General features: G+C 50.7%; 12 protein-coding genes across 12 annotated transcripts; 5 read left to right on the top strand and 7 right to left on the bottom strand.

Annotated features, from left to right (window-relative positions):
* Positions 1–360: 360 nt before the first annotated feature.
* Positions 361–1,470, top strand: NECHADRAFT_72175 (uncharacterized protein). Its single transcript, XM_003039893.1, has one exon. It carries the CDS (start codon positions 511–513, stop codon positions 1,315–1,317), a length of 807 nt encoding a protein of 268 aa, XP_003039939.1. The 5' UTR covers positions 361–510; the 3' UTR covers positions 1,318–1,470.
* A 392-nt stretch (positions 1,471–1,862) lies between these two features.
* NECHADRAFT_50006 (uncharacterized protein) lies at positions 1,863–3,059 on the top strand (the record flags this gene model as incomplete). Its single annotated transcript, XM_003039892.1, has 4 exons — positions 1,863–2,041; positions 2,090–2,307; positions 2,371–2,783; positions 2,868–3,059. The coding sequence occupies 4 exons, from the start codon at positions 1,863–1,865 to the stop codon at positions 3,057–3,059; spliced, it is 1,002 nt and encodes a 333-aa protein (XP_003039938.1).
* A 296-nt stretch (positions 3,060–3,355) lies between these two features.
* NECHADRAFT_50449 (uncharacterized protein) lies at positions 3,356–4,490 on the bottom strand (the record flags this gene model as incomplete). Its single annotated transcript, XM_003039706.1, has 2 exons — positions 3,356–3,476; positions 3,580–4,490. 2 exons carry the CDS (start codon positions 4,488–4,490, stop codon positions 3,356–3,358), a joined length of 1,032 nt encoding a protein of 343 aa, XP_003039752.1.
* A 977-nt stretch (positions 4,491–5,467) lies between these two features.
* Positions 5,468–6,483, top strand: NECHADRAFT_85486 (uncharacterized protein; the record flags this gene model as incomplete). Its single annotated transcript, XM_003039891.1, has 2 exons — positions 5,468–5,754; positions 5,805–6,483. 2 exons carry the CDS (start codon positions 5,468–5,470, stop codon positions 6,481–6,483), a joined length of 966 nt encoding a protein of 321 aa, XP_003039937.1.
* Positions 6,484–6,952: 469 nt separating this feature from the next.
* Positions 6,953–8,061, bottom strand: NECHADRAFT_85485 (uncharacterized protein; the record flags this gene model as incomplete). Its single annotated transcript, XM_003039705.1, has 2 exons — positions 6,953–7,601; positions 7,661–8,061. The coding sequence occupies 2 exons, from the start codon at positions 8,059–8,061 to the stop codon at positions 6,953–6,955; spliced, it is 1,050 nt and encodes a 349-aa protein (XP_003039751.1).
* A 776-nt stretch (positions 8,062–8,837) lies between these two features.
* Positions 8,838–10,515, bottom strand: NECHADRAFT_85484 (uncharacterized protein; the record flags this gene model as incomplete). Its single annotated transcript, XM_003039704.1, has 7 exons — positions 8,838–9,103; positions 9,155–9,239; positions 9,273–9,611; positions 9,662–9,823; positions 9,873–9,953; positions 10,008–10,295; positions 10,348–10,515. 7 exons carry the CDS (start codon positions 10,513–10,515, stop codon positions 8,838–8,840), a joined length of 1,389 nt encoding a protein of 462 aa, XP_003039750.1.
* A 701-nt stretch (positions 10,516–11,216) lies between these two features.
* NECHADRAFT_85483 (uncharacterized protein) lies at positions 11,217–12,235 on the top strand (the record flags this gene model as incomplete). Its single annotated transcript, XM_003039890.1, has 2 exons — positions 11,217–11,350; positions 11,401–12,235. 2 exons carry the CDS (start codon positions 11,217–11,219, stop codon positions 12,233–12,235), a joined length of 969 nt encoding a protein of 322 aa, XP_003039936.1.
* Positions 12,236–12,403: 168 nt separating this feature from the next.
* NECHADRAFT_50458 (uncharacterized protein) lies at positions 12,404–14,216 on the bottom strand (the record flags this gene model as incomplete). The annotated part of the gene is made up of 4 exons (XM_003039703.1): positions 12,404–12,872; positions 13,070–13,286; positions 13,357–13,630; positions 13,683–14,216. Coding segments are annotated over 4 exons (1,494 nt in total), but the record flags the coding sequence as incomplete, so codon positions are not given.
* A 1,098-nt stretch (positions 14,217–15,314) lies between these two features.
* NECHADRAFT_85481 (uncharacterized protein) lies at positions 15,315–16,964 on the top strand (the record flags this gene model as incomplete). The annotated part of the gene is made up of 1 exon (XM_003039889.1): positions 15,315–16,964. One exon carries the CDS (start codon positions 15,315–15,317, stop codon positions 16,962–16,964), a length of 1,650 nt encoding a protein of 549 aa, XP_003039935.1.
* Positions 16,965–17,591: 627 nt separating this feature from the next.
* NECHADRAFT_85480 (uncharacterized protein) lies at positions 17,592–18,445 on the bottom strand (the record flags this gene model as incomplete). Its single annotated transcript, XM_003039702.1, has 3 exons — positions 17,592–17,797; positions 17,849–17,914; positions 17,974–18,445. 3 exons carry the CDS (start codon positions 18,443–18,445, stop codon positions 17,592–17,594), a joined length of 744 nt encoding a protein of 247 aa, XP_003039748.1.
* A 1,850-nt stretch (positions 18,446–20,295) lies between these two features.
* Positions 20,296–20,976, bottom strand: NECHADRAFT_49961 (uncharacterized protein; the record flags this gene model as incomplete). Its single annotated transcript, XM_003039701.1, is given in 2 exon segments — positions 20,296–20,481; positions 20,500–20,976. 2 exon segments carry the CDS (start codon positions 20,974–20,976, stop codon positions 20,296–20,298), a joined length of 663 nt encoding a protein of 220 aa, XP_003039747.1.
* A 505-nt stretch (positions 20,977–21,481) lies between these two features.
* On the bottom strand, positions 21,482–22,615 carry NECHADRAFT_96603 (uncharacterized protein; the record flags this gene model as incomplete). The annotated part of the gene is made up of 1 exon (XM_003039700.1): positions 21,482–22,615. One exon carries the CDS (start codon positions 22,613–22,615, stop codon positions 21,482–21,484), a length of 1,134 nt encoding a protein of 377 aa, XP_003039746.1.
* Between the last annotated feature and the right edge of the window lie 49 nt (positions 22,616–22,664).

The following is a 22,664-nucleotide window of genomic DNA, read 5'->3' as shown; positions in this document are numbered from 1 at the left end:
TCAAACAGACAACCAACATACACTAACACCCTTTTCAGGCTCTGAAACTCGCGTCTTAAGAACAAAGGCGAAAGAGCCGAACAGAATTCGGCCTCGGCTTTGAGCCAGATTATCGCGATTGGTTTGTGTGGCGGGCACTCATGCGGGGAATCAGCCGGGCATCGTCGGGTGTTGCAGCAGCGAACCGTAGAGCCGAAAATGGAACCCTGAGCCCCTTGCAGCGGGCGTGGCCCCCACTGTAAATGGGCTGAGTTGGTGAGATTCAGTTGGGGAGTCGTCGCACACCGTAATCAAGAGGTTGGAATTGATACACAAGCAGACAAGGTAGTAGACATGTTGCTGTAACTAACAGATGCATTATTGGAATCTTGATCCTTGTTGTAGATGACTGCATCTTGAATACTTAAGTTGACCTGCTCCCAGCTGAAGGTGAATGTCTCTCAATTCACCATCAACAACCCATCGATTACTCCCCAATCCCCCACCACAAAACCACCACAAAATCACAAAATGGCTGCTGCAGTTGGCAAATACGTCTCCAAGCTCGCCGGCAAGCGCGTCCTCGTCATTGGCGGCTCCTCAGGCGTCGGCTTCGGCGTCGCGGAGGCAGCCCTCCAGAACGGCGCCTCTTCCGTCTTCATCTCCTCTTCCTCTCAATCCAAGATCAGCAGCGCCATTGAGCGCCTCAAGAGCAACAACACATCCACCAAGACTGAGGTCCAGGGCTTCCCCTGCAACTTGGCTTCTTTTGACACCCTCAACTCAGAGGTTGAGAAGCTTTTTTCTGAGGTCGCCAAGAGTGGAAAGCTTGATCATGTTGTTTTCACAGCTGGTGACCAGATTGCTGTTGGCAAGCTTGAGGACTTTACTCTCGACGCCCTGAAGCAGGCTGGAGCTGTCCGCTTCTTTGCGCCCCTGGTGATCGCCCAGCAGCTCCGCAAGAACCTCAACGAGAGCACCACCTCTTCATACACCATCGCGACAGGTGGTGCTCAGGAGCACGTGGGCAAGGACTGGACGGTGATGCAGTCGTACCTTGGCGGGATCCGCGGCATGACCCGTGGCTTGGCGGTCGATCTGGCGCCCATCCGCGTCAACGCCGTCGCCATGGGTCCCACCGACACCGAGATCTGGGGCAAGGTCAAGGAGATGGGATACTGGGACCACGTGACGGGCAAGATGAAGGCTAGAATGACTACTGGTGCTATCGGCGCCGTTGAGGATGTGGCCGAGGCGTATGTTTATTTGATGAAGGATAAGAATGCTTCTGGTAGCATAGTTGAGACTACTGGTGGTACTCTGATGTCCATGTCTTAGATTTGGGTGGTGATACAGGGTAGATAGATAATCACGGCGTTCTGAACACACCAGTTTTGGCACACCTTTCTTTCTCTCTCCTCCAGTGACATTATCATGTAAAGTTGTAATGAAGTATTAGCAATAGAATAAATCAGATCAAATGAAATCCTCAGTCAGATCAAGTTGTTATTCCTACCCTCGTGAAGCTGTGATAACACCCACCGGATCTGCGTAATCTTCTCACAGCGGGTCTCTGCACATAAGCAGCCACCCATGCCCGCTCACCATGACAGAACCGTTTCATGAGAATGCTGTTGGTTCACGCATCTCGCGTCTCGGCATCATAACTCAATGCCCGAGATATTCCTCGACATTCTGCATCCTTTGTTCGGCACTTCGCCTTTTTTCGCTTCTCGGATTTTAGCCACCCGAATCGTTTAAGCTCCGGGCGTGAGATGTGATGCATTCCAACCCCCGATGGAACATGCAGATCTACTGCACAGCCTTTGCTTACCTTTTCTTTGTAAAGCTCTGATTAGGTCAAAATGTTGTCTCGTTTCCCCATGTCGGCGTCGAGGCGGCTTTCAGCTTTGTCGGGACAAGTTAGAGCAGCGAGCACCATGAAGGAAGCAATCGTGTCGAGAGGACCCAAGGTTGAGATTATTGACACCACAATCCCTAAAGCTGGGCCTGGGCAGGTCGTTACCAAGATCATGTTCTCTGGCAGCAATCCAAAAGATTGGTAAGAGATTTACTTCCTCAATTGATGCGAAATACTGAGGCCTTTTAGGAAGCGACCCGAGTATTGGGGCGCCAGAGGCACAGGCAACCAGGGCGATGACATTTCAGGCGTCGTCCACGAAGTTGGTGAGGGCGTCTCCGAATTCAGGCCAGGCGATCGCGTCGCAGCCATGCACGAGATGAAGCAGCCGGGAGGGAGTTACGCCGAGTATGGTGTCAGCTGGGCATACACGACATTTCATCTGCCCGACAAGACTTCCTTTGAAGGTGAGTTTTTTGACACATGTGAAACATCGTGACATTCATCACAAGCTGACGGGGCCAATTTAGAGGGCGCTGCACTGCCTCTGACTGCCTTGACCGCTGCGTGCGGTCTCTATGCGCGTCTCGGCCTCCCCGAGCCGTGGCTTCCTGTGTCTGATTCTCAAAAGATTCCACTGGTCATCTGGGGCGCCTCATCAGCCGTTGGATCATACGCCATTCAGCTCGCCAAACGTTCCAACATTCACCCCCTCATCTGCGTCGCCGGTCGGGCGCAAGGGCACGTGGAGAAGCTGATTGACAGAAGCAAGGGCGATACGGTTATTGACTACCGCAAAGGTCATGAAGCTGTGGCTGAAGAGATGAAGGCCAGTTTGAACGGGGCCAAGCTCGAATACGCATTTGATGCTATTTCCGAGGATGGCTCGTACCAGACCATTTGCGAGGTCCTCGATCACCACACGGGAAAGATAACCAATATTGTGCCCGCGCAGTCGTACTCGGATATTCCCAAGACTATTAAGAAGTCAGTCACGACTGTTGCTAGTATTCACGAAGACTTGAAGGATTTTGGATACGTGTACACGAGGTATTTTAGCAAGGGTTTGGAGGAGGGTTGGTTGAAGGCGCAGCCGCAGGAGATCATCCCAGGTGGATTGGCAGGTGTTGAGAAGGGCTTAACGAACCTCAAGAATGGTACTGCGAGTGCGGTCAAGTATATCTTTAGGATCGCCGACACTCCAGGTGTACAGTCATGATATTTTTATTGAGTCTTTGCGCTATGATGGCCATGGGATACGCGCAGGTTGGTCGGGGACTTGGGACGAACTTGCAATTGAAGCTGGGTGTGGTTGAATGGAACAAAATGCAATTCTCAACATTGATAACGAAGGAAACAAAATATACGCCAATTCATGATCTAGTAATAGACGTGATTCAATGCATGTCGGAGGATTGAGATGTGAAGCTAGAATTCTATCACCACCGCCTTGAGGTGTCCACACAGTCATGTGCCATGCCTTTTCGCGCCAACAGAGCTTTCTCGAGTATGAATTCATTTCTTGAGCTCGTTCAAGATTTTCTGCGCGCCGGCAAACTCGAACTCTGCTATCGTTTCTTGCCACAACGTCTCGCGCGCTGCCTCCCCCTCGGGTATGTAAACAAACGCGGCAAAGCTAGTCAACGTGTTAGCCTTCAAGTTATACGTCGAACACCAGATATGTGAACAACGAGAAACTTATGTGGAAGAAGAATGGAATGATGAATCGGGGTACTTACGGCGCAATCCCCCAGTTTGATACAAAGCATCCATGGGACTCCTTGCCCTTGACTGCAACCGCATCGACATATGTCGACGCACCAACACGCAGTGACCGTCCAAAAATTGCTTTAAAGATGTAAAAGAAGGCAAAAACAATCCAAGGTGCAAAATTCTGCAAGGCCGTATCTTTAACCAGTCCAGGGTCGGCAAGATTGACGACGACGTCTTCACTGTTGACGTGGTTGACTAGGTTGACGATAAACAGGTGACCCAAGAGCTTGCTCACGGCATATCGCTCAACGGGCTTCCATGGCCTAGTTCTGTCATCAAGAGAAGCCAGGATTGGACCGCCTTTTGGCTCCGAGAGAGTGGCTCCTCTAGCTGTGCCAGAGCTGACTATAGTCAAACGACCTGGCTCGCCCACCGGAGACTTGGACTTGAGGATGGGCAAGAGTAGGATGGCGAGGAGAGCAGTCGAGAGATAGTTGACCTGGGTCAACTTTTCATGGCCAGTACTGGGTACTGTGACGAAGTCGGCTCCTTGCACTCCGGCATTCAAGATGGCGATATCCAGGCGATCAAGTTCGGCCTCGGCACGCCGAGCAAATGCCTGGATAGAGTCATAAGACTTCATCTCAAGAGACCAGACCTGGATATTGACATCAGGAAACTCGGCCTTGAAGTTGGCTGCGACCTTCTCTCCCCTTTCTTTAGATCGCACGGCTAAGATGAGACCTGATAGATCGTAGGATAGAAGTTGACGAGATGCTTCAAGCCCGAGACCGCTGGTGGAGCCCGTCACGATGGCAACCTTGCCTTTGAGGTTGGTGTCTTTGGGAGGCCATTGGACTGGGCTGCGGAATTGGGACTTGAGAAACAGGGAGCCGGGGCTGTCCCTTGGCGGACCGAGATCAAGAGACACAGACATGAGGATTGTTGTAAGTGTGGGTGATCAACTAGGGGGAAGGCGGTTGGAACGTGGGACGCGAAAGATAGGAGGAGTTAAGAGTCTGACTACCCAAGAAGTTATAGAATTCAGAGTCTACGAGTTGCTTCGAGGGAAACTGGTGCTCTATATACTATTCCTCCTGATCCTTCTCAACTCTCCACGAGTCTTCATCCCAGCATCACAGTTCCAGGGATGTCCTAATTTGGTAACGCTCGAGATCGTTCAGCATCCGCTAAACCAAGATTGGACTTCACTCTTGTCTTGGCATTCTGGCTCGAGCGTCTTCCAAGGGTGGCCCCATATTATCTCTCACTACCCATACTTACTTCCGTCTCTCTCTCCTGACACACAAGTCTACTCTATCTTGTCCCATTCAAGGCATCACTCTTCTTCAGACGGCCCTACTCATACTTGGCTGATATCATTCTGTTGTGTTCCTACCCTTGTTCCTTGCTCTCATCCTTGCAGTTTCCCCGTTTTGTCGTCCCGATGATGCCGACATCCCCATCCAGTGACGGGCTCCCCTTCATCGTCACCACACCAAGTATGCCATCTGTGGAGGCAAACCGCAAAACTATACGAAGTCATGCAATGCGTGGAATAAACCGAAAGAAGCGTCCCATTAGACCTCCATCTTGGATAAATGGAGGGAAAGTAGAGACTTCTTGCGATCTGGGCATGCGTCAAGCTTCCTCCATCGCGCCCAAGGTTGGTAGTGAGTTCTCGTTTACGGCGGTTCCTGAAGATCTCGGGCCGGAAATGCTGGAAATAATCTGGAAACGTAAGAGAGATTCCGATATTAGGTGTGATGGATGTCCCGGGCTAACATATAGATAGTCAGGCACATAACACCTTCCTTGGAGTTTGGCCCAGCATCTAGCCAAGAGGAGGTCAATTGGCTTGAGCCAGTTCTAAGCGACATCGCTTGTTTCCACTTTACCCTGTTCATATCGAAAATGTACCTCGATTACCTTGAGGGTCACACCGACAACACCCAGAATGCTCTATCTCACCACACTCAGGCTTTAAATGCACTTCAGAGACGCCTTTCAACAGGGAACTTGGACATTTCGACTTCCGACTCAACCATATTGACTGTTGTTGGCCTAACTACAGCGGCGTTGGCATTCGGCGATGCTGACATCGCTCGAAAGCACATGGGAGGCCTGCACAAAATGGTCACCCTGAGAGGAGGCTTATCGGCCTTTTCGCACGAAAAAAAGCTGCAAACAAAACTGTGCCGGTAGGCCGAAAGCTTGCCTAAGTCTGAAGATCCTTTCTAACGGCAAGTAGAGTTGATCTTGGGGTGGCTCTCAGTATAGGAAGCGAGCCTCTCTTTTTCTCAGAGGAGCTTTCATGGAACTCCTACCTTTCCCCGCAGGTGCCAAAGAATAATGAAACTGCCGATGAGTCATCCTCAAATCTTTTCAAATTTCTTGGAAGCTTAGATGCACGTCTATGCCTTGTTTGGAACGATCTCAAGGTGTATTCACAATCAGCCAATATGGCAGCACGTTGCAGCCTCGACATGGACACTGCACTTTGTCAAGAAATCATGGTATCTGCCCACTATCGCCTTATCCATCTCAGATTTGAGCCAGGTACTATAGACGAGACAATACGCCTTGCACTACTGGCTTTTGCCAGCTCTGTGTTCCTCCAAGGCGGCGGTGTCTGGATCCGTCACGAGCATCTCTATCGTCAATTGATAGAGTCTTTCTCTCTGACCAAGGTTAGAAGAGGGGATTTGCCTCCCCAGGTGATGCTGTGGCTGTATGGGTTTTGCGTGGCTTTTGATGGCCAAGAGCCCGGCCACAGCTGGCTTAGGTCTGGGCTGGCCGAGCTTTTACAGACTCAAGAGTTGAACACTTGGAGTGAGGCAAGAGTGTGGTTAAAGTCTGTTATCTGGGCAGACACGCTACACGATGCTATAGCAAGGACATTTGTGGAGGAAATGTTGGATGCACAATGACACTGGATGCGAGTTATTCCTGAGCTGACAGTTGAGGCTCTGTCACATGGGTGGATTACTTGAGTCAGGACACTGCGTCAATGAAGTCTAGAACCGGCTGTTGGAGAGAATTCACATGTAATCCGGGGCGAGGTTGATTTAAGCTTGGCAAACTCCTCGGATTGGTGACGGTAATGCTGGCTGGTGTTGCCATGGCTGAACCTAGACTTCCCAGTGTGGACGCAGCGGTTTTCTCTTCTGGTAAGGTCTTTACGTAAAAGCAAGCCAGTGGCTGTACAAGTTTAAATTGGCTGGCTAAAAACACCTATTTGGGAATCCTCTGTCTCTCAGTTTGTACGCAGCCTCGTTTCTCTTCATCACTGTCTAGAGCCTGCATTCCCCTCTGTAATTGCCTGGCCCTCATATGTCAGATGCTTCAAGTAGTCTCGTCAACCTTAAGCTACATGCCAGTGCTGTTCCTAGTGAGCACTCATTTCGCTCCCGGAGGAGACCCAGCTTGGTGATCTCCCGACCATCCCGCAAGCTCGTGAGCGTTCATGCTCTGATGTCCTGGGTGAACTGTCCCATAAGGCTCTGGATGCTGATAGGATACCTGAGGGGGCATTCCACTGTTCGGAGGTTCGATTGGCGAGACCAAAGTGGGGGAATATGGCTGGGTTAGAGTTGTAGATGCCATGGCCTTGGCATCTGGCATGTTCGACTGGGCGGCGTATTCCGGGAGAGAGTCATTTGGTTCAGCTTTCTCGGGTTTTCGTCGCCAGAATAACGTGATTCCAATAAGCACCAGGCTGACGAAGGCCACGGCTCCGATTACGCCTCCAATAATTGCACCGACGTTGACTCCGGAGGGCGGAGACTTGGTCTGAGTTGCCTGGCTCACTTCCCCCGTAATTGTGGTCGTTCGTCTCGCTGGCGCTGTAACCGATGGACCGATAGTCGCGGCATTCGTCCACGACGTGGCAGGGCTTCCATCAACTAGGACGACGGTAGTAAAGTCTCGAGGTTTCATATCACGCGTGCTATAAAGAACGAGAAGGCTCGGGGTTGAGTGACAAAGCCAGTCGCTGATGCTGCCGCTGAACTCGACCGGGAGGCAGTAGGGCAAGCTAGACTCTACGCTATGGACTCCGACGTTAGCAGCAGTCTCGAAAAAAGTATCATGGAAGTTTCAACTCACCAGCGCAATGTATTAATATCTTCCGCACAGTCCAAGCCGCATCTATCCGGGTCCAACGCATCTGTGCTGTCGAGGCAGGTGGTTTTGATGTATCTCAAGTCACAAAAGACATTATTGATTTGGCCCGACTCCCATGAGCAACGCTTCGACACAGGGCACGTTACAACGTCATGCCTTGCGTCGAAGCCGCAGGTCGGATCGGGAGCTACCGTAATGGTGATGGTGCCCGCCGTCAGGTGGGTATTCTCCCGCCTGTGAAGTTCATGGTCGACCTTCAGATATCCAGAGCCGGTATCTCCAAGAGTGTCAGGGAGGGTGCGTGTGCGAGGGGAGATGGAAATCGATTTTTCAATTAGGCCCCCCAATACAGCGATCACCTTTGCGAATCGGCATAGGAGCATTGCGTTGGTTGATGGAGATTGCCGATGGCAGATCTGAAGGTGTGTAAAAGCGATGAACACACGAGTTGTCAGCGCAACACAAGGCCGGCGTTGCCTTTACTAAATAACGAAATGCAACGCAACAGCTTGTCAGTTTTTGCATGATGCGACTCGTCATGAAGAGGCTTGCATGAGCTGAAAGAAGGTCCTCGTCCTCTGTCTATTAGCGAGATAGATGGTTTTAGCCACCGGCAACGTGTTATAGTGTGCATTGACGACTCAAGACCGTCTGGATGCCGTCTAATTGTTCGTTTTGGGTGAAAATCGTTCAACAAGCTTTGGTTGTTGGTTGCGGTGCAGATGTGGCTAGTGGTTCAACTCTTGGCTATACTGTTCGTTGGTTCTTCAGCGTTAGCCACAAACGCCAACTGGGGAAGCCTCGATTCCAGACTCAGCCTGCATGGCCTAAAGGGTTTAAGCTACTCACGTGGAATCGCTCATGTACGCCTGACCGTACCCACTGTTCAAAGACTTCCATATCTTGCCTGAGCCTGACGAAGCCACGCGCCCGGTTATCGAGAGATCTCCCAGCAAAGCCTAAACCATCTAAGATTGTACCGAAGGAAAGATAGAGAGCGTTTTTCCGATGTAACACAATGCATGCTACTAAGACTTCCGTTTTGCGGGTGGGAAGGACGGTTGAGGGATGTCAAATGGCACATCATAACGAGCGATTGTTCAGGACACTATCCTTATACCAACTACAAAACTCCCTAGAGATCCGACAATCGCCTCGATTAATAAGTATAGCGGAAGTTCTTATTCTCCTTATCAGTGAGGTCATCTCGAATGGCATCGAGACCAGCCGTGACCCGAGTGCCCTCGGAGTCTACGGCGCCGCTCTTTCGGCCACGGCGCTTGTTCTCGATAGCGTAGATGATGAAATAAAGAGTGCCGGTGCTCATCATTACTGCGAAACCGCACAGCATTGCGCCGATGCCGATGCTATAGTGAGGGCGTTGGCTGTCGAGGAAAAATTGGGGTCCGACGATGTTACCGATCGCTGGGATATCGTTAGTGATGAGTTCTTGGACATAGGAGATGATAAACATACCGTAAAAGCAAGCTGCTGAGATCGAGACAAAACTCTTCTTTGTCATTCTGGTGACGTTTGAGGACGGGAGACTGAGAGCCATGACCTACGACACATTGTAAAAGCCCATCAGATAGACTCCAGCAAGAGAAGCGTTTCTGTTGGCCACAGGATCCAAAGTCTTGACCATAATAGCGCCAGCCATGGCGATGCCACTAGAGATGACCCAGAAGATGCAACGCATGTTGGGTATGAAAAGTGTGACGGCAGTCATAGATGCTTGAGCAGCCATAGCAACAGCGGCCTGGGGAGTTGCCATCAGGACAGTCCTGGCCTGCGAGAATCCATAACCGGAGATGATGAGGGGGTTGAAGTTTGTGGTTCCGGCGTTGGTGATGGACTGGGCGATGAAGAAGATGGCTAGGCACCAGTACTTGGTGTCCTTGAGAGCTTCACCGATTTGTCCCCAACGGAGTTTCTTGGTACTGGGTTAGCGATGAGAATCTAGGCTATATAGTGCTAACTTACGGCGCTCACTTCTGTTGCGGTTTGGTTCGAAGCGGGTCGGAGCGTAGCTACTGACTTGAGTTCATCGTTGAGAAACCAAGCCTTGGCGGGCGAGCTGGGCAGCAAGAAGAATACCGCGATTCCCACAACCAGAGTAAATGCTCCGTAGATGATAAAGATGTACTACTATTGTCAGTTTAAAACCGAAGACACGGGGTAATAGAATACATACCTTCCAAGTTGACAGGCTTCCATTAATCCGGCCAATGGCATAGCTCAGGATGCATCCAAAGACACCCGCAAAAGTGTTTGCCTAGAACGCAGTTCGTAGCGGCTACTCTTCACGACGGTACCAAGTCGAATTGACCAAGATGAGACACGGAAGCATGCTAGCCTCGAAAGCTCCGAGGAGAAACCGGATCACTGCCAGTCCAGCAAAGTTGTGGCAGACGGACATCAGACCAAGACTGATTCCCCACGCCATGAGGCAGGCTCCCATGTACTTGCGAGCTGGGAACTTGCAGATGATCCAAAGGTTGGGAAATTCCATAAAGAGGTAACCGAAGTAGAAGATGCTACCAAGCCAGCTGTAATCTTGCTTCTTCAGGTTCGTGTCCTCTTTAAGACCGTAGATGGCTGCATAGGCCAAAGCATTCTGGTCAAATTTGTTAGCTTGGGTGGCTCTCAGGAAAAGGGCTGGTGCTCACCTTGTCGAGGAATGCGAGTGTCATGGAAATAGTGATCAAAGGCATGACAACCAAGTCCGTCTTGATCCGCACTTGTCTGCATTTGGCAGGACTCGGAACATCGACCTGACCTTCACCCGTGTCTGAGCTGACAGCCATGTCAATGTTCTTCTTCAGTTCGGCGTCCATGTTGATGCAAGTGGTTCATTTTGAAAGGTTGATGCAGAGGAGATGCCTGGACCATGAACCGTGGGGTATACCACCTTATAACCCCATGAGCCCCGAAAATAATATCATTTCGAAAGATTAAGATTAACGATGGTGGTTGACAGCGTCTGGGGAAGACCCCAGTGAAGACCGGGCCGACATGGAGCTAAGGAGTCAAGGGGTGGCGAAAGGTGGCCCGATACAGCAATATGATTGGACAACTAGCGGATTTGTCGGTCGAATCTGAGATTCGGATCTGTATCATCGGCACGCAATCTATGAATGGTGATAAGCGTCGTCTGGTTGCCGTGTGCCAGATAAGGCGTCGAACCAAGGCGTGATTTCTGAATGAACTAACTCAATACATTATATCTTTGGCGGAATAGAGCTTAAATAATGTGATAGGCTTCTCATTGTCGTTCCATCCAACACCATTGCCAGTTCTGCTGGAGTGATCGTCGTGTTGAATGTCGGGCCGTACCACAAATCAGGGTCGACTTGGCGCAAACATCGGTCCGTTATGGATCGGATGCTATCCCCTCAAACTTGAGTCCATAAATTTCGCCTTTTCATCTACAATTGCGTGCTTGGCCTGTATGCTTGGCCTCTCTAAGCTACGATTGTCCAGGTCTAGTCTACAGACCACTCCGGATACAGCATTTCCGTTGCCCCAAGACTTCAACATGACGGTGGACACCAGCATCGAATGCCATTCCCATGGCGCCATGTCCTGCATCGAGACTCACACTGTCGGCATGCCCTGTCGAATCGTCACCAAGGGCTTCCCACGCCAAACGGGAACCATGCTACGCTGGCTGTTAGCAGGGCCCTCGTCGACATACATGACCCTGAGATCTTTCCTCGGAGGCACCTCGTCAAGAACGATCCTATCACACAAACGTCTACAATCTTTCTCCACACACTTGGCGGCCTTGTCAAGGCAACTGTCCCTACTACTGCCGACGGGCAACGGTCAGACCCGTCGCGTCCTGTCACCTTTGTCGCAGTTCCCTCTTTCGCCATCGCGACGGACCTCGACGTGGCCATCCCTCCAGAGTATCGGTGGCCAGAGCTTGGCACCCGAACCAGCGTCAACGTCTCTCTCGCATACTGCAGCGCCTTTAGCTGTCAGACTCAGTTGCATGAACTGGGTTTTCCACAACATACGTTCCAAGGAGGGCCTGTTCCATTTCAAGACCTGAAATATGCTGTGTCACAGCTCAAAAATGCTTTGGGAGAACCAAGGTACCAAAAGTACTTTAAGAACCCTTCTACTGGTGAATCTGGGTCCTGTTTCGGTGTCTTGATCGCAAATAAAGGATTGGGCCAACGCAGCAAGGGCTCCGAAGGTGTAGAGACGGGGCTATACATATTTGGCGATGGGGTCCTTGACCGCTCTCCTACTGGGAGTGTCTCGGCAGCAAGGAACGCCGTTGCATACGCCAAGGGGGAGCTTGGTCCTGGACAGTCATGGACTTATCATAGTCTCTTGTCCAACAGTCTCAAGAGAAAGGAAGGATTCACGGCTACGGTTGTACGTGGAGAGGGAAGAAGGAAGCTTGAGGAAGGGGGGTATGCGGCGGGTCCGGTTGTGGTGGAAGTGCAGGGCTCTGCGTATTATACTGGCTTTCATACTTTCGTGGTCGAAGACGAGGATCCGCTGGGCAGTGGCGGGTTCACGTACGCACAGCTGGCTAACTGAAGCTGTGCTAAGGTGCTATAGCTGATTTTTCTTGTAATGCGAGCGTTTAGGGTTGAGGTTATTCCGTTTGAGAAGCAGAGACACGCAAATCACGAGAAATAGCTTCAGCCAAGGCCACTATTAAGTCCTCAGTGTATTCAATGAAAAATAGAGACTTTTCTATCTGATTCATACAAAGTTCTGCAAGTCCAATCCCTCAGCTAAGGTCAATAACCCGGACGGAGACACCGTGAAAGAGTCCTGTAGGTCCAACAAATTCCACGCCGCCATGTCGTCAGCAGGAGAATAGTCTTGCATCATGGCCGAGTTATCATCCTGCTGCACGACTCTCGACATATCAAATAGTCTCGGCGCCTCTTCAGACTGCGGCGCTTGATTGTTTGCCTCGCCAGCCTTAACCTGCAGATACGAGAAGAATATCTTCTCCAAGCGCTGCAACTCCATCTTGCGGATCCGAGCACCATGACTGCCCCCTGCTATCATCTTGTTGAGTATGAGGTACGCCACGGGCAGACAGGGCCGATCTTGCAGCCAGGCTGGTACGACTGAAGCGATGACGTGGAGGATGAAAGCGGATGAGAAGGCCTCCTCTAGTTGGAATGGGATGAAGCAATCTGACATTGTTAGTACAGCTGACCTAGCTTAGATGAAAGATGACCCACCAAGCTGATCCGCATCACTCAAGTTCTTGAGTGTGGCGAGAATGGTTGATGCAGAGTCCACACATGTTTGCAGCAGAGAGGTAACTGGGCCTTCGGGTATGGGCTCGTCTGCAACACCCTGGGCAAGATGTTTCTGCAAGACGCACATGACAAGAGGGCGCGTTGCCAATACGATGCACTATTCCTGTTAGGCCTTAGAAGGGCGGGGTTGGCGGAAGACAGTGGCAGACCTACATGATGATAAGACAAAAGTAGACGCGTCGCAATTCTCGATGACGACTTGATGGTGGTACCGTGGACATTTGTCTGCAGGTATCTGTTGAGTTCGCTCGACACATTTGCCGTGCTATGCAGCATTGACTGTGTTTTCTTAACAAGGGTATCGCTGACTTGTGTATCTGTTCCATATACGCCTGCTTTCGTTAGTCCGCCGCCTTTGAGGATACAAGGGGATCACACCTGCTAGAATCTCGGCTGTGAGGCGTGAGAGGCGAATATTTAGAGTCATGGCGAGAGCCCAGGATGAGTCTACAGTCTCCGATGGAAGCTTTGCTGTGATATCCTCGTCGCGGATGGAGCTCGGTGCTCCTACCAGGGTCGAAAAATGGCGGTCGAGTATGTAGGTAGCCCAGAACACGGTGTTGCACCGTCGGGAATGTGTTGGCCCTACCTCAGCCGGAGAGGCGTGTCTGTGGAACCCTTCTAGAGTGCAGATGCGAAGAGCTTGCCCAATCTTATAATTATTGTGGTCAGTAAGGAGATGAAGATGAGAAAGATTAACCCACCGTCTGAAATGCCTCTAGCCTCAAGTCTAGTGACTGGAGGTACAGCGCCGCCAGACATAGCGTCTCAACTGCCAGTATCGAGTTCTTGTTGACACGGAAGAAGTTGGGGATCAACGACATGGCTCGCGATGCATACTGGGTTCCAGGTGTGGCTGAAGCCCCTTTCGAGTTCACAATGGCCTCCCCGAAAGCCAAAACGAGCAGAAACTGCGCGTACCAAAGCCTTGATCGTTGAGCTTCGGCGGCTGGATCGTTGTACAGGTCATTTATCCGGGCGAAGAAGACCTCATCATCAAGAATAGGAGACAGAGTGCCCAAGTGGTACTTCACAGTGTGAGCTAGGAAGGTCGCGTAGTCTTGTGCTGGTAGATCATCGATGGCGGGCGACTCGTCCGCGCCGAGAGTAGTCCAGTTGAGATCAAACTGCGCGAGCGTCCAGGGGTCTGGGGGTACATGATGTTCGGGGAGACGGCTGGCGATCAAGGAGAGGACGCGTCGACAGAACGACCAAGACGAGGTTGGTCCCAGGAACCCTAATCGGTCAGAATACGGGGCGAGAATGATTGGAAGAACTTACAAAACTTTCCGTCTGATCCAATTGCAAACGTTTCATCACCACCAATGAGAGGGTTCGTGTTAAACTCTGCATTAGATGAATCGGTGGCGGGGGTAGGAATCCCGCTCCTCTCGGGCTGTAACGATTGTAATCTCGCCGATGGAAAGGTGCCAGCTCGTGTACTGATGGGTCCATACGTTCGTAACCCAGTCTGACTGCTGCAAGTGTCATCTTGCCCCGGATTTGGTTCATCCGGTGTTGCTCCCTGATCGCGTGAGGCGAGCTCGTCGTCGGCCCGAGGTCTGGGGGATTGGTCGTCTCGTGCTCTGCTCTCCAGCGACCGCAGATAACTAGGATCCGGGGTAAGTAATTCCCCTTGAACATGCAGCATTGAATAAATTACCTCCGCGATATAGAAACACGACTTTCGGTAGACTGAAAGTCGCATGTCTTGCGCTTCCGTTGACATCGGGTGCACGGGAACGTGCCGGAGCAACGAACCTTCATCTCCCGACATCGGGAACATCTAAAATGTCATTTAATTAGTGTTTCTCTCATACATAGGGTAGAAATTTCTCACGCCTTTGAACATCTTTGACTCCTACGGTCGGCATATCAGTTGTCGTGTGGATTGGAAGTTCGGGCCGATGGTTTGGAGAACGGGGCCGTGGAGTTCTATACGGAGAGCCGCTTATCGTATTTTTGCGGGGAACTTAAATCCCTTATCTCAACCCCTGCGAGACAAACTTATCAAAAGTTTATCTCTTATCGGTCCACCACTGGTTAAGATTTAGACGAGAATAGGGTAACTCGACATTGACACCTAGGGCCTTGATGCTCAGCTACCTGAATATCCATTCGTCAGAAAAGGCAAAAGCAATCAAAAGACTAAGCTCATACTACTACTATGCAGTTACAAAATAATGCGAACCTCAACGAGATGAAATAGTCAGGTGACTTCAAAGGTAGCATCTGGCATCCTTGGTGGCTTGGCTTGATTCATGGCAGCCTAATTTTAAGCAACCTCTCCACGTCAACCTTGTTCTCCAAGGACATCATCTCATTGTCCAACAATCATGGTTCAGAACCGCGGCATCACGAATGCAACCCTGGATCGCCTTATTGGATGGTTCCTTGGGCTTCCTTCGGAACGATGCGGCTACACCATCGAGACCGTTTCGATTCCACTCAAAGATGGCGCCATCCTAGCAGCCGACCTTTATAAACCTGACGGCATGGAACCACTCGGAACTATTCTCGCCCAATGTCCGTACGGTAGAGGCATTTTCATGGCCGCTGGAAACGCTCGTATATTTGCACCACGCGGATACCAGATTCTTCTCGTCAGCTGCCGCGGAACCTTCGGATCGACAGGTGACTTCAACGGAGGTTTCTCGCAGCTTGAAGATGGACAAGAAATTGTCTCATGGATGCGCGAACAACCATGGTATACGGGGACTTTCGCTACGATTGGTGCCTCGTTCATGGGCTACGCACAATGGGCACTTCTTCGTGATCCACCGAAAGATATGGTCGCTGCCATCATCACCGCCGGCCCACACGATTTCGCCGAAAGCAACTGGGGAACAGGAGCATTCAGACTACAGCAACGTCTCTCCTGGGCTGATCTTATTATGCACCAGGAAACGGCCACCATCAGTGATCGGTTAAAGATGATCGGGACTACTAGGATTGATCCGATGATGAACGCAACGCCATTGCAGGAACATGTCGATGCATATTTTGGCGACAAAGCGTCGTGGCTCACACACTCACTCACGCACCCGGACATCACGGATCCAAGTTTGGCATCACAAAGGCATTCCGAAGCCCTTGAAAAGGCCAATATCCCAATATTGCTCATCTCGGGCTGGCACGACGTCTTCTTAGACCAGACCATGCATCAGTATCAACGATTACTCGAACGTGGGTGCAATGTCGCGCTCACCATCGGCCCTGGAGCTCATATGGATGTCCAAAACGGCGACAGCAATCGTGACACCTTGGTCTGGCTCGAAAAATACCTTGCAGGCAAGGAGGATGTCGAAAGGACGACACCGGTTAGAGCTTGTCTTGGAAGTCCTGGTCAGGGGTGGTTCGGTCTTCCGATCTGGCCACCACATCTATATACACAAACTACACCTTTAGAGTTTTACTTGCACCCTAATGGGATTCTTGAACGTTCTGAGCCTTCAGAGGAAGCATCTTCCTCCTTCATTTTCAATCCCGAAGATCCTACACCAACTGTTGGAGGTCCTCTTCTAACTGGTGGCGGAAGCGTCGACGACACAGCACTGGCGGCCCGAGACGACACCCTCGTGTTTACGACAGAAGTTTGGGAGAGGGGAATGATAATCGCGGGTCAACCAGTGGTTAAGCTGGAACATTCCATGGATCGACCATATGCCGACTTGTTTGTTCGTCTCAGCGAAGTAAACGCAAAGGGCAAGAGCTATAACGTGACGGAAGCATTCACACGGCTTCCAGTGGAGAGGGACAGTCGATCAGTGACTATTCCAATGCGGCATATTGCTCACCGGTTCGCCGAGGGCTCAAAGATTCGACTTGTTATTGCTGGAGGATCTCATCCCCAGTTTGCTCGTAACTATGGATCTGGAGAGCCACTTGCTACGGGGACAACCTTGATCCCAGTGAAGCACACGGTCTATCACGGTACTCAAGGGATCTCATCCATTGAGCTTCCAACCATGAGTGCTTTTGTCTGAAAGCACGAAGTAACAACGACGGGCATAGTTGGGCTTTCGGTTACAGATTGTAAATAGTAATGACGATTTCAGTGCATGGAACGTATAGGTAAGCACTTGGCGGGATAAGTCAACTCTTCAAGCTTAATATTTTGCTACATGGCCATACATGCCAGCTTTTCTACTAGTGGTTCAATTGATTCTTGGCGTGTTTGAGTGTTTTGGATACCGGGGGGGTTCTCGGCGTGGGTTAAAAATACAGTGAAGCTCGCGCGGAGCTGACACGCGCGAAGCTGTCTAACCAAACAACAACCAAAATAATCACAAGACCCAAAGGTTATAGCATAGTAGGACTAATTCAAAATAACTTCATCCCGTGATAATCGCGTGCCTCTGTAAAGTTCAGACAAGTCGTAACGTTTCACGGATCTATCGAGGTGACAGCGAGTCGGGATTAACTAGGAGATATATTGGTCTAGCTAGACAAGACTACCGTTGCTTAAGTGCTCTGGCTTTCAATAGTAGAGATCGGCAGTTCAATACAGAGAACAAAAAGATAAGAGTTGGGTTGTAGAAACCCGCTGAGGGACTCTTCAAGCCATCAAGGATCGCGCGCGCAACAATCCTTTGTAGGCTCCAAGAAGTCGCTTACTTCTTGACGGCGCAGTTCCACATGTGGTTGGAAAGACCGGGGGTAGTAGTGTGGGCAACCTTGCGCTCGTAGAGCTGGCACTTGGTAAGGAAAATGCCGTGGAGGGCGTAGGTGCACCAGCTCTTGGAGCTGCAGAGCTTGATGCAAGCGGCCATGGTGTCGACGTTGTTATAAGTCTCCTTGGGGGCAGAGGTGTCATGGTCTGTTCCTGGTTAGTCTTGATGATGTAGTGTTTTGGTAAGGTAATACTTACAGCGGGCGCACCAGATGCGGTACTCCCTGCCACCGACGGTGGTGTACTTGGTGTGCTGGACGGGGCCTAGGAGAGTATCAATACAAGGACTCATAAATGTCCTAAATATCATATTGGTAACTTACAGCTAGAAGCAAAGAGGTCCTTGGAATCCTCAGCCTCGGCGTTGGCCTTGGTGAGCTCAGCCTGGAGGTTGCTCTCACGGAGGAGGCAAGCAGCCTTCTCATCATCGCACTCGGAATTACCAAAGGGGTCCTGCTCCTCAGTAAAAGGATCGTAGACGTCCTCTTCAACCTTTTGCATGTAGATGGAGCCAGGACGAGGAACCTCCTTGCCACCCTCCTGACCAACGACGCATCGTCGGGTGGGAGGGTGGTAGGTGCAGACGGAGCGGCCGGCGTTCTTGCACAGCTCAGCACACTCCTGCTGGGTGGCGATGTTGTTGTGGACGTCTCCCTGGCGGACGATACCGCACTTGTACTCGACCATGTAGTCGGGGCCTATCATCTCACGATGGCCGTCGACACATTGGACGGAGTTCTGGGCCTGGACGGCGCCGAGGACAAAGGTGAGAAGATAAGCCGCCGAAGCCTTCATGGTGAGTTGAGTGTAATGTAAAGTGTTGTGTATTTGTAGAGAAGAGTGCGTTGTGATGATGAGAAAAAGGTGGGTTGAGAGGAGCCAGCTGGGGGTTTATATACCATTTTTATCTATCCTTTCCTCTACCTTCCTTCTAGTCTTGATGATGATATCACATGTCTTACATCTCCTTCTTGTTTTGACATTGACAGTCTTGTTCACCGCTTCGTCCGCATTCTGGCTATGACTGGCAATGCTGCGAACGCCCGTAGTGCCAGTTTCGGTTCATCCTGCAGCTTGTGAGTCCGCTCATACGGGCCACCAAAACTTACTCCGCTTTCATGCTCTGCTTTTGGATCAGGACCTAAGTCATTTCAGGGATATCCTGGACGCTGATCAGTCAGTTGACGTTTGCATTCCTTAAGTGCGACGTATATCCCAGTACCTATCCTATTTGTTGTCAGTTTAGTAGTATATGTTGCAATAAGCTGAAATACCCTTAAAGTACTCAGTGATACATACTAGACATTGGAAATAGGCCAGTCTCATCTCATCACACTTGAGGATTGCGGGTATGGATAAAGCACACTCTGGCTTCCAGGGATTTTATGGTATTGACGGTTTGAGACATGGGAAAGCCCTCACAGCTCGAACTCAGATTGCCACGGAATAAAGTAGGTAGATCAAGAAGTGGTAAGGTCCTATTACTGGATTTCGTAAACCAAGGAAACTATGCTATCACAAACGGGAACAGCATTACACGCCATGTCTGAACTCTAGCTTGATGACCCGTGTGACTGTCCACGATCGTCCATGGCCTTATACCCAGAAAGGACTACCCTTGAGGTATTATTCACCGATTGGCCAATGGATACCATGATATCTGCGGAGCTGTCTCGGGGGATCCCTCTGCTGATCCACATGGAAGCTTCCGCAAGGGCTTGATCTAGGCCGAACTGTATCTCTTCAGCTGCGCCTCTTCCAGCCATTTTACCTTGAGAACCGCCAATTGATTGGTAAGATTAACCTGTAAGAGAGCTATCACAACGCCACATCGTCGTGCCGAAAGGTTCAGAGACACTGTCTTGCAACGGCTCTGGTCTCCTCATGTCGGCACTGGGAGACGCAGCGAGCCGTTCCGCAGGCCGATGAAAAAAGCCCGCAGCATTCCATTATCTCTAGAGAAAGATCATTCATAGGTCACTCGGCACGTCGGGGCATGCATGGCTTGTCTTGCCCGCAATGTCTCTGCAGGCTGGGAATCCAAGTCCTTAAAACAAGGGAGAGCAAATCTTAGCGACATCCGGGCCATCCCATTACTAAGAAAGGGTGCTAGGGAGGACTTTGCGGGGAAAGCCACAATACCACCTTTTGATTGAGTGTCTGGGGTTTGTCGCGGTGACATTTGCTCGGATTAGATACCATAGAGTTATGGGCATGCGGAATGGTCAAGGGCGTGACTGTGTCTTGGCAGATCTTGCAATTCGAGATCCGTGGACGCGGGGTAAGGAAAGCTTTTTCGAGTGATGGGAGGAGAGATGTGAGGATTGGGCCATGGAGATGTTGAACCATGCGTCCACCGTGGACCGGAAGTGAGACCGGAACAACGAAAAGCTGCTCAAGATTTGCACCGGGTTTCATCAATAGCGTATACATCTCTTATCATTATGCTAAATGGAGAGTTGATATTATCGGCATTAAATTTGCATAGACTAGTGCATAGATGAATGCAAGATGAATGCATAGGTAGAAGAGGTGATATACGTTTAGCTTTATTCCTATCAAGTACTTCTTTATCCGGCACCCCAAGCCAACTTGAATTGTTCGGATCAGGGGCCCCATGATGGTAAAGGTGTACCGATACAAGATCAGACCTCTACGCTTTCCACTTCTATATCAAATCTCCCCTGGCTGGTGCGCATCACAAAGTCGCCATTTCGCATATCGTTGTTGAGCGTTCGCTCAACAGCCTTCTCCATCGTATTCTCAATCCCGGCTTTTAAATGGCGATTGGCGACTCTCCTGATGGCAATATCATGGTCTACCGTGACTAGCTATCTCTCATCGACGACAAGTCCAGCAATGGCATCCCATGGTGCTTCGTTGCTGAGAAGGTAGTTCCCTTCCACAAGGCAGACCTGAATCTCAGGTCCTATCATCAAGCCGTCTGGGGCTGGATCCTTCTTCTCATGGTCAAAGGTTGGTGCTGTGATGATTTGGTCAGGTGAATTTTGAAGCCTCCGTATGAGCTTGACGACTGCATCCCCGTCGAATGTCCAGGGGGCTCCTCTCCGCGCGATGAGTTCTTTGCTGTTGAGAAACGTGCGAAGAGTGTCGAGAGAAAGATGGAACCCATCGGCGGAAATCGATGTGATCAAAGGGCCATCAGGTAGAGTTGCGACGGTACGGGCAACTTCCTGCGCAATGGTCGACTTTCTAGATCCCGGAGGGCCTGCAATGGCAATGATGACACGGCTGTGACCATTTGCGCGATTCTCTTCCCAGATTCGCTGAACGCGGTTTGCCAACGAGCGGTAGGTTGACTCCATTGTAAGGATGGCCTGGTCGAATCTGGGCTGGAGTAATGTCAGCTCTGGAGGGAACAATAGGGGGTTTTCTCGGACCGAAGCCTCTTCCAAGTCACTGCTCTTGGTTCTAAAGGGTTGCTATTGAGAGGGGGTAGAGGGTACCGATGGGAAATATATCCCCACACGGGCAAGTCTTGACACAGGCGGAGAACCTAAACTCGGAGGACTGTGCTCCGATTGAGTCGGGACTTTAGGGTTCTAAATCTAGCCTGTTGACCCATCTTAATATTCCGGATTATTTAACCCAGAATGTGCGTTATGTTTCTACTCAGGCATTTAAGCAACGGCGATCTATGACGATGAGACATGCGTAGCCAAGACAGGTTCTATCAGACTCATGAGTGGCCCTCAAGGTAACAATCCTTAGAATCACAACCAATTCTACTCGCTATTCAACTCCAACGCGACAACAAGTATTGAATTTGCCTTTCAGGATAGCCTTCATATTACGCGTCACTTGATGAGATTATTTCTTCTGGCCAATGCAGCTCTCCAATGTCCACGGTCTTTGCCCATTCTTCAACGCCTCGAGTTCATCCTTAAAGTCTTGCTTCCAAGCTTCTTCCAACCTGGTCGGGTTCCAGCCCAACAGCCTCTTTGCTTCTGTCCCCTTCATCAACTTGGTGCCTGCCCAGCCTCGCTCAGCCATGTCGGTAAGTCCAGCCGTAATCTCGTCAGCGAGCTCCTGCAGGGACACCTGCCGAATCTCTTTTTCAGAAGGCGTGCCTTCACGGGGCAAGATTCCCTCTGCGAATGCCACGTCCAAGCAGTTTTGCATAATCTCCAACTGCAGAGCTCGTCCGGTGGCCGGGAAGATCATTCCGCTTGTTCCGCTAGGAATATAACCAACGCCGCGGTCCTCCCTTTCCAGAACAGTGCGAGTCAAGAGAACAAAGACATCGGCAAGATCCTCAACATGGACCCAGTCCCAGACTGACGTCTCATTGAGTTTAAAGCCGTGCCCGTGCTGAATGACGTAGCGCATGATAATTGGAATAATAATGCCTTGTTGATTGAACAGTCCCGTTCCGGTACCGAAAATGATTGGTGTATTCAAACTGACCGCCTGGACGCCAGTTTCTTGGGCTGCTGTAAGCACAAGGACCTCGGTGGTCCTTTGAGGATATGGCTCGCGTGCATCTTCAGCCTTCAAGAACTCATAGACTGCGTTGCCGTCCGTGTCATTCCATTCCCTATCCGGAAACGCTTCCTGAGTGAGAGGTCGATCAGACAGGTTGCTACAGCCAGATATATGGAACATCCAAGGCGGTGAAGCACCTGGCTTGACACGACGAGCAAGTCCCTTGACGAAAGCTTCAGCTCCCTGGGGGATGAAGCCTGAGCCTGTGCTGATGATAATGTCATAGTTGGAAGCAAGCTCAGTGATGAATTCGACATCGTGAAGACCTGCCCACTGAATAGGATTGACGCGGTCACCATAAGCTGAGCGAAGCTTATCAGCAGCCTCCTCGCTTCGGACCGGGAGGTCAAAAGTGAGGTTCTTCAGAATCTCATCATCGTGGGCTTTGATGAAATGGTCGAGAACAGTGCCGCCGACATAGCCGGTTGCGCCTATGAGAAGAATGGTCTGACTGGACATGATTACTGTGATGAATGAAGAAATAAGATGAGATTAAAATCACTGAGCG

This window comes from Fusarium vanettenii (assembly GCF_000151355.1).
Source record: "Fusarium vanettenii 77-13-4 chromosome 10 genomic scaffold NECHAsca_82_chr10_2_0, whole genome shotgun sequence".
Classification (NCBI taxonomy): domain Eukaryota; kingdom Fungi; phylum Ascomycota; class Sordariomycetes; order Hypocreales; family Nectriaceae; genus Fusarium; species Fusarium vanettenii.
The sequence above is the reverse complement of the archived record's forward strand: the minus strand, read 5'-3'. Positions and strand labels throughout refer to the sequence as shown.